A 13,547-nucleotide genomic window follows, 5' to 3' on the forward strand; every position below is an offset into this window, starting at 1 on the left:
TAGATTGGCCAAATGGCCTCGTTCTGCACTGTAGAGATTCTCTGATTTCAGAAAGATTTAGTGTCTGAAGGACACAGTCTTACTGGTATATCAGCAATACATATAACAAAGAGGTGTGAATGAAGCCCAGTCCATCACGCAAACCAGCCTCCCACCCACTGACTCTCTCTATACTTCCTGCTGCCTTGGAAAAGCAGCTAGCATAATTAAGGACCCCACATGCCGCAGACATTTTCGCTTGTATCTTTCTCCCGAGAGAAGAAGGTTGAAAAGTCTGAAAACATGTACCAACCGACCCAAAAACAGATTCTTCCCTGCTACCCTCAGACTTTTGAATGGACCTACCTTATATTAAGTTGATCTTTCTCTAGCTATGACTGCAACACTACATTCTACACCTGTTCCTTTCCTTTTCTATGAATGGTATGCTTTGTCTGTATAGCACAAGAAACAATACTTTTCACTGTATACTAATACATGCGACAATAATAAATCAAATCAAATCAATCAAGTGTTAATTCAAATAGTGTACAGACACAATACCTGACTGCAGTGGCACTGAAGGAGGCAGTTGAGCGGGCGGAGATGTACGGATAATGTTTAGTGTCCAACTTGTCATCAATGGCATCCTGGAGAAGAAATACTCAGGGTGAATATTAATCATTGAACACAGGAATTCACACATCGCCTTTCTACTTGGGGCATAATGAGCACCCTTTCCCATGGCGCTATTTTATTCAAATTCTACACCTATCGCACTTTGTTTCTAACAGGGTGAAGTCCCCATAATAAATCAACATTTCTGCCTAAACGAGGGATAGCTTATGGCTGATTAATGAAACCAAGATTCTTTATGAGAAACCCAAGTACTGCCTCCACTGCTGCACTTACGTTCCGATTGTTCCATAGGTAAAGGCAAAGTTTTCGCAGCCCTTACAGCCCAGAACATCCCAGGTTTATTTCCCAGTTGGTGCTGAATTCACTGATCTCAGCAAGCTCAGTAAAAAGAGATAGCACAAATCATTTTGGAGCCACAGGACTGGGGAGCAAATAGCTGCCTAACCAGAAGATGTGCATGGTGCACAAGAACAGCATCAAACTTGACTTTTTATTTTATTTATTAGTGTTACAAATAGGCTTACATTAACGCTGCAATGAAGTGAAAATCCCCTAGTTGCTGCGCTCTGGCACCTGCTTGGGTATGCTGAGGGAGAATTTAGCATGGCCAATGCACCTACCCAGTACGTCTTTCAGACTGTGGAAGGAAACCGGAGCACCCGGAGGAAACCTACGCAGATATGGGGAGAATGTGCAGACTCTGCACAGACAGTGACCCAAGGCTGGAATTGAACCTGGATCCCTGGTGCTGTGAGGCAGCAGTGCTAACCACTCTGCTACTGTACGAATAAGGTGCCCTTCATGGAAGCGTAAGCTGCAAATATTCACTATCCAGACTAACAAATGAAGTGCAGCTGCTCAATGGCTCTGGCATTCATGGAGCTCGGATTTACCTTTATTAATCCTCCAATTTTAATGCAGACCAGATAAAAAGAGGCTGAAGTGACACTGGTGAGAGAAATAGAAGTTGTGGCGGAAGGAAGAAAACCTATAAAATGCAGCATTAAAGTTAAACGCCTGTGCTATTCATTTAATTAATTGAGGTCTTAGCTGAGTCCGGATGGCAATGATCTTAATGAGAAAAACTCATACGTCTCTTTAACCTGTGAGTTAAGTCTCACGGTACAGTAATACGGGTGCAGCAAGCTTCAGCCTAGTGATACAGCTATTGCATTGCAAACAATTTTGCACACATTAGTTACATGATACAAAAACTGACAACAGGTCTCATTCCAAGATACAGCTCTGACATGTTGGACGCAATTCTCTGGCCTCCCAGCCAAGTGTTTCTCTTCAGTGAGAGGTGACGCATTGTTTGCTAGTGCTGCCTTCCTCTAGTTCCAACTGTGTCAATGGGAATTCCCACTGAAGTCACCCCACACCGGCGAGAGGGGTGACGTCAATGGGAATTCCCGTTCACAGAATCGGGATACAGAATTCCGGCCATTGTGTTGCAAGAGGGCTCTGAACCAGATTTTTAAATTAGCACCCGTCTCTAGTAATGCTCTTTCGCTGTCCGGGCCCTCTTGGTCTGACTTTCATTCACTTCACACTTCCCGAGTTTCTTGATCATAATCTACCGCACTTCCTTTCAAAGCAAATTGCACATTTGAACTTTTATTTGGTATTTCAATTCTCTGAACTTCCCTATCTATTCATACCAATAGAATTTTGAATAATCACATATAATTTCATCAAATCAAAAGTCAAAAGAGCTTGATGTAGCCTATCACTTTATCTCATTCTTCCTCTCATTTCTCCTTTTTACCTTTGGTCTTTTGCATTGTTATAATAATACTCAACCCAAGCGAAAGGAACAATATCTCATCTCTCCTGTGTACATTCTCCAGCTCTCTGGTCTTCATCAACTTCACATTTTCCACTTTCTTCACACATTTCCACTACTGATACAGTTAAAGTTGCTGCCTGTGCTTTGTGGAGCTTTCTTTTCACTCATGGGATGTGGGCATCACTGGAAAGCCCTTCCCAAATTGCTCTTGAACTGAATTGTTGGATCAGCCATTTCTGAACGTAATCATTCAGAACAGCAGACACTGCTATGGGTCGGGAGTCACATGTAGGCCCAAAAAGGAGGACCAATGTCTTACCCTCCAAAGGACATTAATGAAGCAGATTAGTTTTGACAGCAATTGATGATAGCTGTCAAGGTCAGCATCACTAGCTTTATAATTGCAGTTTTATTAAGTGAATTTAAATTCCACCAGCTGCCTGGAGTACATGTCCCCAGAGCATTAGTCCAGGCCTCAGGTTTGGTGGCATTACCACTACATCACCACCTTCCCAACTGTTGATATTTGGGAAGGAAGGGAAACAAATGAATGATTAGATTGATGGAAGGATCATCACCAGGGACAGAGCTTGCAGTGCTGTTATATCCTTTTCACTGAGCTGCCGTGTCTCATTTAGAGTTAGTGGATTTACTGTAACTTATATTGCAAAACTAATCCCACAGCTTTCAACATTTTCACGTCTTGTCTCTAAGCCTCCCATTAGTAATTTATTCTATACTTTCTGTTCCTTGACTGAGATGATATGCTACATCAACTGACAATTCCACTTCTGTGTTTTTGTTCCCTCATTGCCATGTTGGACTCCATTAATGTGCACCGGTCACTTAATTCTCAGTTCAGTTCTGAAAATATGGGGAAATCTGAGAAGTTTGTTGTCTCCTCTCACCACAGATACTTCCTGACCTGAAGTGCATTTCCAAGCTGTGTGCTGTCAGATTTAGATTTCCAGCATTTGTAATATTTTCTTTATTTACGCCAAGTCAAATGAGTTCTGACATGCCTTTGCATCTATCACACTACACTATTACACTATCATAACTTCTACCATGTCCATTTATACTGTGCATAAATTCCAAACATATTACTGAATATTATTCTAAATCCCGCGATATAGTTTGAGAATAACATTACAAAGTCTGTCGCTCCTCTTCAATCTTTGAAAGACTTTGAATTTTGAATGGACCTACCACATATGAAGCTAATCTTTACACCCTATCTTTGACTGAAACACTATACCCTGCACCCTCTCCTTTCCTTCTTCCTTATATACTGTATGAAACTTAGAAACATAGAAAATAGAAGCAGGAGTAGGCCATTCAGCCTTTGAGCCTGCTCCATCATACATTTTGATCATGGCTGATCATCAAAATCAACATCATGATCCCCCCTTCCCCCCATATCCCGTGATCCTTTTAGCTCCAAGAACTACACCTAATTACTTCTTGAAATTAAACATTGTTTTGGCCTCAAATACTTTCTGTGCTTGTGAGTTCCACACATTCACCACTCTCTAGGTGAAAAAATTTCTCCTCACCTCAGTTCTAAAAGGTTTACCCCTTATCCTCAAACAATGGCCTCTAGTTCTGGACTACCTCACCATCAGGAACACTCTTTCTGAACCTACCCTGTCTAACCCTGTAACGATTTTATAAGTTTCTATGAGATTCCCTCTCACTCTTCTAAACTCCAGTGAATATAATCCTAACTGACTTAGTCTCTCCGCATGTGATAGACCTGCCATCCCAGGAATTCCTGGTAAACTTTTTCTGCACTCTATAGCAAGAACATCTTTCCTCAGATAAGGAGACAAAAACTACACACAATACTCCAGATGTGGCTTCACCAACACCCTATACAACTGCGGTAAAACATCTGCATTCCTCTATGCAAATCTTCTTGCTATGTTTGATTGTAAAGTGCGCAAGAAACAATACTTTTCACTGTATCCCAATACGTGTGACAATAATAAGTCAAAGCAAAGACTTGTCTTAAATCAGAGGGAGTAAAATGAATGGGAAGATTTTCAGGCAATCCAAATCTATATTCAGGTTAGTAAACGGTCAAGCCTTCCCCTTCTCCCTCATATCGACAATGTTGGAGTGTCTAGACAGTGAGTGTAGGAAAACTGTACACAGAATCCAAACTGACTGATAATGGAACAATTGCCTCATCCAAAACCAAAGAATTCAGATCTTTAATCAACATTAATCTGGATTGTCAAGATATATTTGGGTCTTTTTCTCAGAGCATTCAAATCATTTTCATTAAATTATCTACCAGACAGAATTATTACGTGCCCATTGACTGAGTCAATAAAAGACCACCAACCTCCATGATGTCCTTGATGAGTGGCGTCCATCGAGAGAGTTGATAGGTCTGTTCGCTGATACGCTCTTTACGTTCTGGCTTGTTCCTACGACGCAGGGTTGACTGAACACCAAGGACAGAAGGTGAATTGTTTTCTTCCCAACATTGTAAAGTGTACGTTTATTGGACTATTTTAGTGTTGGCGAGTGCTAAAAGTTTAATAGCACTTCAAGTTTTCTGGTATATGTCTTAATATGCAAAATTTGCCATCCTCACAGGATGCAATGCTCAAGTTATTATTGACATTGGGTACAAAAGCCCTGAGTTTGCAGTCTGTGGCAAAGAAAGAACTTTCAACACTGACCTCAAAATAAATCTCACTGAGAGATCAAGAAATCCGTATGGTCAGAATTACACCTCTTAACATAGTGCAATGGTACTGCACCTAATTCCAGCAGGCTTTACTGGGGATTCCAGCATGGAGCTGCAATGATGTCATCAGGCTGAGTAAGCAGCCAATCACATTTAAGAATTTTCACGGACATACACAAATAGAAAATAAAATGCAACCAAATAAAATCACTTTTCAAGATGTTTAAATAGATCAAATCTTTGATTCTGACATAGAATGAAGATTTAGAAGTTTTTTTTTCAATTAAAGTTTAGCTTTGAGAACCTACTAATTAATCAGATGACAACGCCACATGAACATGAAGTTATGTTTTCAGTGCCAGCTTTGCTCTTCATCAATTTTTTTTTGCTGGCAACGCTTGATTAACAAGATGTAACTTGGGACAATGTCTCTAACAGCGCTGTGAGATTGGCAAGGTTGAAGCTCTCACTGATTGCCAACTCTGGATGGAGAGTGTGTGTGTGTGTGTGTGTGTGTGAGGGGGGGGGTGGGCGGTGCGGGAATGTGGGCCACATCAGAGCTTGTGGTGGGACACTGAGAGATCGGCCATAATTTCAGAGGTTCCATGCCAATCTGCATAAGTCCAAATTCCTGAATTTGTGGTCAAGTTCAGAGAGGAAGTGATGGCAAACACTGGCAGCTCGCCATCAACACCATGCCCTACACCCGCACTGAGCCTTCCTCAATGCACGTTTCATGCTGATGGCCAGTTGGCACGAGTCGTAGTTGGGATCCAACCTATCGCATGTGCTCCTGGGTCCACCAATCACGCGTGCCTGAGGAGCACACAATTCAGGCCTACAAATTCAAAAGAGACATTTTCTTTTATTCATTCATGGGATGTGGGTGTCACGGGCTGGGCCAGCATCTATCACCCATCACCCATCCCTGAAGGCATTTAAGAGTCAACCATATTTCTGTGGCTCTGGGGTCACACGTAGGCCAGGCCAGGAAAGCACAACAGATTTCCTTCCCTAAAGGACATTTGTAAACCAGCAGGGTTTTTACAATGATTGACAATGGGTTCGCAATCACCTTTTATTTTTAATTTCCAATTATTGAATTCAGACTTCACCATCTGCTGTGGTGGGATTCGAACCCAGGTCCCCAGAGCATTAGCCTGCGATTCTGGATTACATGTCCAGCGACAATGCCCTTGGCAGGGTTGGAGGGTGGGGGGCAGGGGTTGCATGGCCACTGGTGAAGCGGGGGACAGAGTGGAGCATGATTTGATTGGCACCGACATTTGGGTGGCGTATAAGTACCACTGTTGATGACTATTAACAGCAAAAGCTTAGGGGAGAAAATTTCACCAACCACAACACATTAACTTAAGAACTAAATGTACCCGTTCGAATCTTCCCCGTTAATGCTCTTGCGCAATCATTTTTGCTACTTTCCTTTTAAATCTGCTTTCCTATTCATTTTGTTTCTATTTAGATCCTGCTTAGTTCACCATCTTCATACTCTCGTCCATTTAATCAGGCTGCTTACTCTGGCACTGTCCTCAGTATCTAGGTCACTGTATTTCAGAGCAACTATTAGAGTAAATCTGAAGGCTGTGGTGCCGCACACACAATTTGTACTCTAGCTGCTGGGTGCCATAGAATCAACCTGATAACCATCTGCAGCCAAAGTAGCCACTGGCCCATGAACCTATCCCTGGTTTACATGGAATTTTACAACCAATAAAAAACAGGGCATTTGGCCTGATGTGCTTCTCATGAGCCTCCCCTTACTTTACTTCATCTCATCCTATTCAAATATCTTCCTACTTCTTTGCTCCAGTCTGAGATCATATACCAACTGACTCAAGAACATCTTCTGCCCTGCTGCCATCAGACTTTTGAATGGACCTACCATACATTAAGTTTCTCTACACTCTAGTTATAACGGCAACACGATATTCTGCACCTTCTCCATTCCTTCTCCCTTATGTGCTCAATGAATGGTATGCTTTATCCATACTGAATGCAAGAAACAATACTTTTCACTGTATCCCAATACATGTGACAATTATAAATCAAACACCATATCCTTATCTAGCTACTCATTAGGACTACATCACTATTGCTATATTAGTGTTCAAAGCACATGTGTAACGGTGTGCGACATTTTGGTGACAATATGGAGCTCACAACACTGAAGAAAAATAAAAATCTGAAGCTTCTTGACATTATATCCCTTATCACAGCACAAAATTCTAGTGAAACGTGCATGCAAGGGTCATCATAATCTCCTTTCACACTAAGATTTTTCAAAGAATAAACGTGACACAATCTAAACATTCCAAAATAGTCCTGTGATTTTGAGGATTCTAAAGTCCGAGAATTGTTGACTAACAGGATTTGTTTCCAGCGTACAACTGATGCAAAGTTAATTAAACAGAATAACGTACGTCTGTGATGATGGGAATTCCCAGATGGGCCATGTTGTTAATGATCTCGCTGTCCTCGGGTGGGATCTGGGCGTGTTGAATCAGTTTGTTCAGATTCTCCTCGGTGATTCCTAATTTTTGAATCAGAAAGAGAAAGGGTGGGCTCGACTTGAAATTCTTATTCTTTTATAAAGAAAACCCAGCATCACAGCTTTGCTGATGTGACTGTCCAATAATCACACAGACAGAGCATCGGATTCACGTGGAATAAGAGATGTATTCTGGTTTCCTTGAACCCTGCGCCACTGAGGATCGATAACAAGTAGAAACTAAGTCCAGTTAGAGAAACACATGTTTCCACCTCCTCAAGCTTAGAAGCATAGGAATAGAAATCTCTAGAGTAGACGACATGTATGAACATGCAGACTCTACAGAGACAGTAAGCCAAGCTGAGAATCGAACGCTGAGAGGCAGCACCGCTATCCGCTGTGCCACCCTGTCACATTTCCAATGTTAGCTTTCCTCACTCACCGTTCTTAAGGAAGATGTAGAGGAGGATGATGCGGATTTTGTCGTACGTAGAGACATTGTTGTCCAGCAGTATGGGAACAATGGCTCGCATTGGATCCTTGATTTTCTCTCCCTCAGCATCGGTGCCCATGGCCAAGTCCTGTAAAATTAACAGTCGCAGCATTTCGAGAATGCTTCATTTGGCAAGCAGACCAATCGCTCAGATCTTCAAAGCTACCTAAGGTTGGAATTGTTCCCTGAAAGTTTCGCCCACACTCCTGGTTCCTCGTCAAACTCTGACTGAAATGCAGAGTTTGAGTGATTTATCAGCCTGTCTTGAGATAGGGAGACTAAACAGAAGAATGGGACAGAGAAGAGTTTACGCTCATGCTTTAGCCGACAATACTGTGGTGCACTTTTTCTGTTTAGCTGCTCAATTTAAGTTGAGATTGTAGCGGGAATAACTGCAGCGACAAAAATGGAAATTTTAACTTATTTTTTAAGTTCCAAGTAGGCTTACATTAACACTACAATACAGTTACTGTGCAAATCCCCTGGTCGCCACACTCCGGTGCATGTTCAGGTACATCGAGGGAGAATTAACATGGCCAATGCACCTAACCATCATGTCTTTCAGACTGTGGGAGCCCCACAGGAAACCCATGCAGACACAGGGAGAACATGCAGACTCCGCACAGACAGTCACCCAAGCTGGGAATTGAACCTGGGTCTCTGGCGCTGTGAGGAAGCAGTGCTAACCACTGTGCCACAATGCCTCCCATTTGTTACTTTTGGAAGTTTAATTCTCACCACAATATTCTTATTAAAAATCAAAAATAGAGATTTGAGGGAGCTACACAAGGTTCTCCCCCCACTCTTTGTTGGAAAGACTACCCACCACTTAAATGTCAGCACTGCTGTGTGGTGGTCGGGATGGGATAGGAAGAGGCTCGGTTTTTGGCAACCTCTGGAGCTCACAGATATTCTCACCATCTCTCTTCACACATCGAGAATGATTTGCAGGACAATAAGTCAGCATGAGCACCAGCTGCATGGCAGTGTGAGGCAGCTGATAGCAAGTTGGCAGCCTTCTGATGTCCCCTCCGAATGTTATTCTCGATTCAAACCCATGCTGAGAAGAGGTATGAAAATTGGGGGGTGGAAAATGAAGAATAGGATGTGTAATTAGTGTGTCACTGGGGTGGACAGACAAAGGGACGGAGGGGGAGCATCACTGTACCTACTAATGTAGAACGCTGGAATTTTAAATATTGCAACTTAAATGGCATGGTGGCACACTGGTTAACACTGTTCCCTCACAGCGCCAGGGACCTGGGTTCAATTCCGGTCTTAGGTCACTGTCTGCGTGGAGTTTGCACATTCTCCCCATGTCTGTATGGGTTTCCTCCAGGTGCTCTGGTTTCCTCCCACAATTCAAAGATATGCAGGTTAAGTGGATTGGTCATGCTAAATTGCCTCTTAGTGTACACGAACAGGCGCCATGGTGTGGCGACTAAGGGAATGTCACAGTAACTTCATTGCAGTGTTAATGTAAGCCAATTTGTGACACTAATAAAACTTTTGCTCTCAAAATGAGCAAACCGGCAAGACATTAGCTCTTACTCTTGACTGATCTCCACCAGGTGAGCTCACGGTGATTCCTCTGGGTGCTCCAGTTTCCTCCCACAGTCCGAAAGACATGTTGGTTAGGTGCATTGGCCATGTTAAATTCTCTCTCGGTGTACCTGGACAGGTGCCAGAGTGTGGCAACTAGGGGAATTTCACAGTAACTGCATTGCAGTATTAATGTAAGTCTATTTGCGACTAGTAAATAAATTTTAACTTTTTCCTCTCTTCCCCACTTGGGAAAAAGTTCCTGACCTCTCCTTGCATTTCTCCCATGGCAGTTAACAATAGTATAAAGAGTTCCACATCAAGCAACGCGCATGTAGGAATGTTCATAAGATTCCAAGGGGATTCAGAACCTGATCCTGCATCTCATGACAATAATATGTACAACTTCCAAATTCCTGCACTGGCGTAGGGGTCTAGAATTTCAGTTTGGTGCCAAAAGGATACGCAGTGCCCTATGTGGTAGTCAGGAGCACCACTTTCAGGTTCCAGTCTGGTTAAACACCGGGGACAATATTCCGCTAACTTGGCCGCATCAGGTGAATGTTGCTTTTGCACCCTTCCCTGTTTCACTCTGCATATCGGGCACAGTGTAAAACCAGCGTTCTACCTGATCCCGAGGGTTTCCCACCTGGGGAGCTGATAAAATTGCCTCTGTTTTGCTGGTGAGCTGTGGCCATCAAACATTCCAAAATCAGGTTTAAACAATGGAGGTTTATTTAATTTATTTATTCATTCATGGGACCTGGGTGCCACTGGCTGGCCAGCATTTATTGTCCATCCCTAGTTGCCTTTGGAGGGCAGTTGAGAGTCAACCACATTGCGGCAACTCTGGAGTCACATGTAGGCCAGATCAGTTAAGGACGGCAGATTTCGTTCCCTAAAGGACATTAGTGAACCAGATGGGTTTTTCCGACAATCGACAATGGTTTCATGATCATCAGTACATTCTTAATTCCAGGTTTTTTTTATTGAATTCAAATTTCACCATCTGCCGTGGCAGGATTCGAACCCAAGACCTCAGAACATTAGGCAGGAATATCCAACTACTGCACACAGCAGGCTGGCAGGTAATGGCCAATTAGGGAGGGGAGAGTGGGGGGGAGGTGGCATTGCAGAAAGGATGCCGGGGGTAATGAGAAATGGTCATCAGTGAACCAAATGGTTTTTAAGAGCCGAGGGGAACACTCACTTTCACCGAAGCAATGGGATGCCAGCAATGAAAGGTTTCCCCATGTCATAACGAGGGCTGATGGAAAACACTGAGGCCAAAATTCTTCAATCTCGCATGTCTGCTACCTCTGCCAGCGAGAACGGAAAAGTTGGCACACACCCAACTCCCCATTCACAGCAGCGGGACTGGAGAATCCCAGTCACGGGTGAGGTAGGAGAATTCCAGCCTGAATCCTATCATATTTGACAGGGATCTACAATCCCCGGTGGAATTTATTATCTCACCTGCTCAACTCGGCACAACTTATCCACGGTGCCCTGGTAGTGTTTCATACAATCCTCAGCAAGGTGAAGGTGGGTGGAATACTGCAAAAGACACAAATGTTAATGAACGAACAAAGTTAAAAGTCATGCACAGACACAGTTTGGGTTGATATTTATAGTGGTATTTCTTTGCACTATCATGGATATAAAGGCATCATTAGCCAGTGATCACGGAGGTCAGAAAATCCAGTCCGGTCACATTGTTATTCTATAAATGTAATTTTTTAGTCTGCCAATACCTTGCTTAATTCCTTCTGATACTGGGGCATCTTCTTCAACATCTGGGACAGATCCCTCATGGTTGTCTGCAATGAGGATAAGATGTAGTTACTTTTATTACACTGATGATGGATGGTGCAGATGTTATACTTCACACCTCAGCTGTTGACAAGCTTAGCGGATTTTCCTTCCCTTTTCCCATCCCACACTGCACAACACACACTGTCAGAGAACTAAAACAAGTGCATGTGTGTGTGCATGTGCATGTCTGTGTGGATGTGTGTGCGTATGCCGGTTTGCATGTGAGTGTGTGTGCATGCATGTGCATGTGTGTGTACGCCACTGTGCATGTGCATATGCGCATGTGAGTGCGTATGTCTGTGTGCAGACATGGGTGTGTGTTTATGCCTGTGTGTGTGTGCATGTGTGTGTGCACATATGCCTGTGTGCATGTGGGTACGCCTATGTGTGTGTGTGTGTGTGTGTGTGTGTGTGTGTAAGTGCATGCACGTGTTTATGCCAGCATGTGTGTGTATGTGCACGCGTGCATGTGTGCTTGTATGCCTGTGTGTGTGTGCAGAACCAAAGAGAGCAGTGACAGAGCAGGTAAAGAGACGAAGGATGTGTCTAGAGCAATCGTGCTGCTGGTGTAAGGTCACTGGCTGTTTCTCTCTTCACAAACGCTCCCATAACCTGCTGAGTATTTCCAGCATTTTCTGTTTTTAATTTAGATATCCACATCCTGCAGCGATCCGATTGTCAGTTGGTATCTGTTTGAACGGAATAGATTAAAAGTTGCAGATCCACCAGTACATTGGTCTACAGCACTGGAGAACACACACACACAGCTTATTTCCATTTGAACCACATCAACACAGATTCTACCAAACCCCCCCACCCTGTTATTATTTTCCTCACTCCCTGCTCTCTCTTTGCTGCTGTTGAAATATATATGAAGCATTTGTCATAATAAAAGTCAAGCCAAGGAAATTAGGGAATTATCAGAAATTTCTAACAAAACACCATTATGATCATTCAAGCCGGGATTTTCCCATCCTGCCACAGTAAACAGAGATTTGGCTGGCCATAAATTCTCTGACCTAGCTACAGCGGAAGTGTGGCGTGAATGGCTGAAAGATTCCGGACAATATTTTTCCGAGCTAGAATCATATCAGAATCTGAAACATAATGTCAATATTTGAGAAGTGGGAGCAACCGGTTTGTAGGGTTTAGTGACTTTCTGATTGCAGTTGGAGCTTTTGAAAATGCCTCTCTTTTGGCCTTCCATTGGTTTTTTTTATATCCTCATGAACAGGAAAGGATTTATATTTATTCAACTTTTAAGTTCTCAATTACGTGAATGGCACACCTGTACAAGATTCCCTCTGTACGGCAATCTGAGAACCAGGTGTCTGGGTGTTGTTCAGTCGCTACGCATTTAAATTTTAACTTGCTTTTAGTTCCAAGTCAGCTATATGAGGTTTCACTCGTCAAAATATGTTAGTTCATTCAGTATGAATGAAGGCTGTGTTTCCCTGATGGTGTAATGGACTTGCACGTTACAGGGATTGGATCAGGTAGGTCAGAAAGTGCAAACTTTCAACCCTCATCAAGCCAATCCCAGTGAGCGAGGTAGACTTGGTATAGTTGACCGTTTCTTCTGCCCTCCAAGCGAGCGTCTTCCAGCAGAGAGTTCCCCAAAAAGGAGCATTCGTCTGGCACACGGATGACATGCCCCGCCCACCGGGTTTGCGCTCTCATCAGCTGTGTGTGGACATACTCAAGGCCTCCCTGAAGTCGCTTGACATAGACACGATCACCTAGGAAACATTGGCACAAAACCACCCTACCTGGTGCTGCCTCATCCACAAGGGCTATCAAGCTTATGAAGCAAGGTGCATTGCTGAAGGACAACTTATGTGTGAGCTGTGCAAGTCCAGAGCCACCAGCGCAACAACTACAGTGCCTACACAAGTCTGTCCCCAATATGTGCCGAATTGGCCTGATCAGTCATCTTCGGACACACCGCACCCAGCCTCAAAATGACTAGTGGTGTCGAGGTCCTCATCGACAACAATGGACGAACAACCAACCACAGTTAACCTTGGCGCCTTTTAGCTGGTGAAGGAAAAGAGTCAGCCAGGGTTCCTATTCCTGATCATTA

General features: G+C 43.4%; 1 protein-coding gene across 3 annotated transcripts in view; it reads right to left on the minus strand.

Annotated features, from left to right (window-relative positions):
• The window catches only part of stxbp1a (syntaxin binding protein 1a), a 118,295-nt gene that overhangs the window by 9,094 nt on the left and 95,654 nt on the right, over positions 1 to 13,547 (minus strand). For all 3 annotated transcript variants that reach the window (XM_080212490.1, XM_080212492.1, XM_080212491.1), the window contains exons 12-17: positions 11,404 to 11,469; positions 11,126 to 11,206; positions 8,057 to 8,195; positions 7,547 to 7,656; positions 4,758 to 4,859; positions 544 to 629 (exon numbers count right to left, since the gene is read on the minus strand). In XM_080212490.1, coding sequence (XP_080068616.1) covers positions 544 to 629; positions 4,758 to 4,859; positions 7,547 to 7,656; positions 8,057 to 8,195; positions 11,126 to 11,206; positions 11,404 to 11,469 — 584 coding nt within the window. The remainder of the gene's footprint in view (positions 1 to 543; positions 630 to 4,757; positions 4,860 to 7,546; positions 7,657 to 8,056; positions 8,196 to 11,125; positions 11,207 to 11,403; positions 11,470 to 13,547) is intronic.

The sequence above is a fragment of the Carcharhinus amblyrhynchos genome, chromosome 25 (assembly GCF_965287045.1).
Source record: "Carcharhinus amblyrhynchos chromosome 25, sCarAmb.v2.hapA, whole genome shotgun sequence".
NCBI classification, from domain to species: domain Eukaryota; kingdom Metazoa; phylum Chordata; class Chondrichthyes; order Carcharhiniformes; family Carcharhinidae; genus Carcharhinus; species Carcharhinus amblyrhynchos.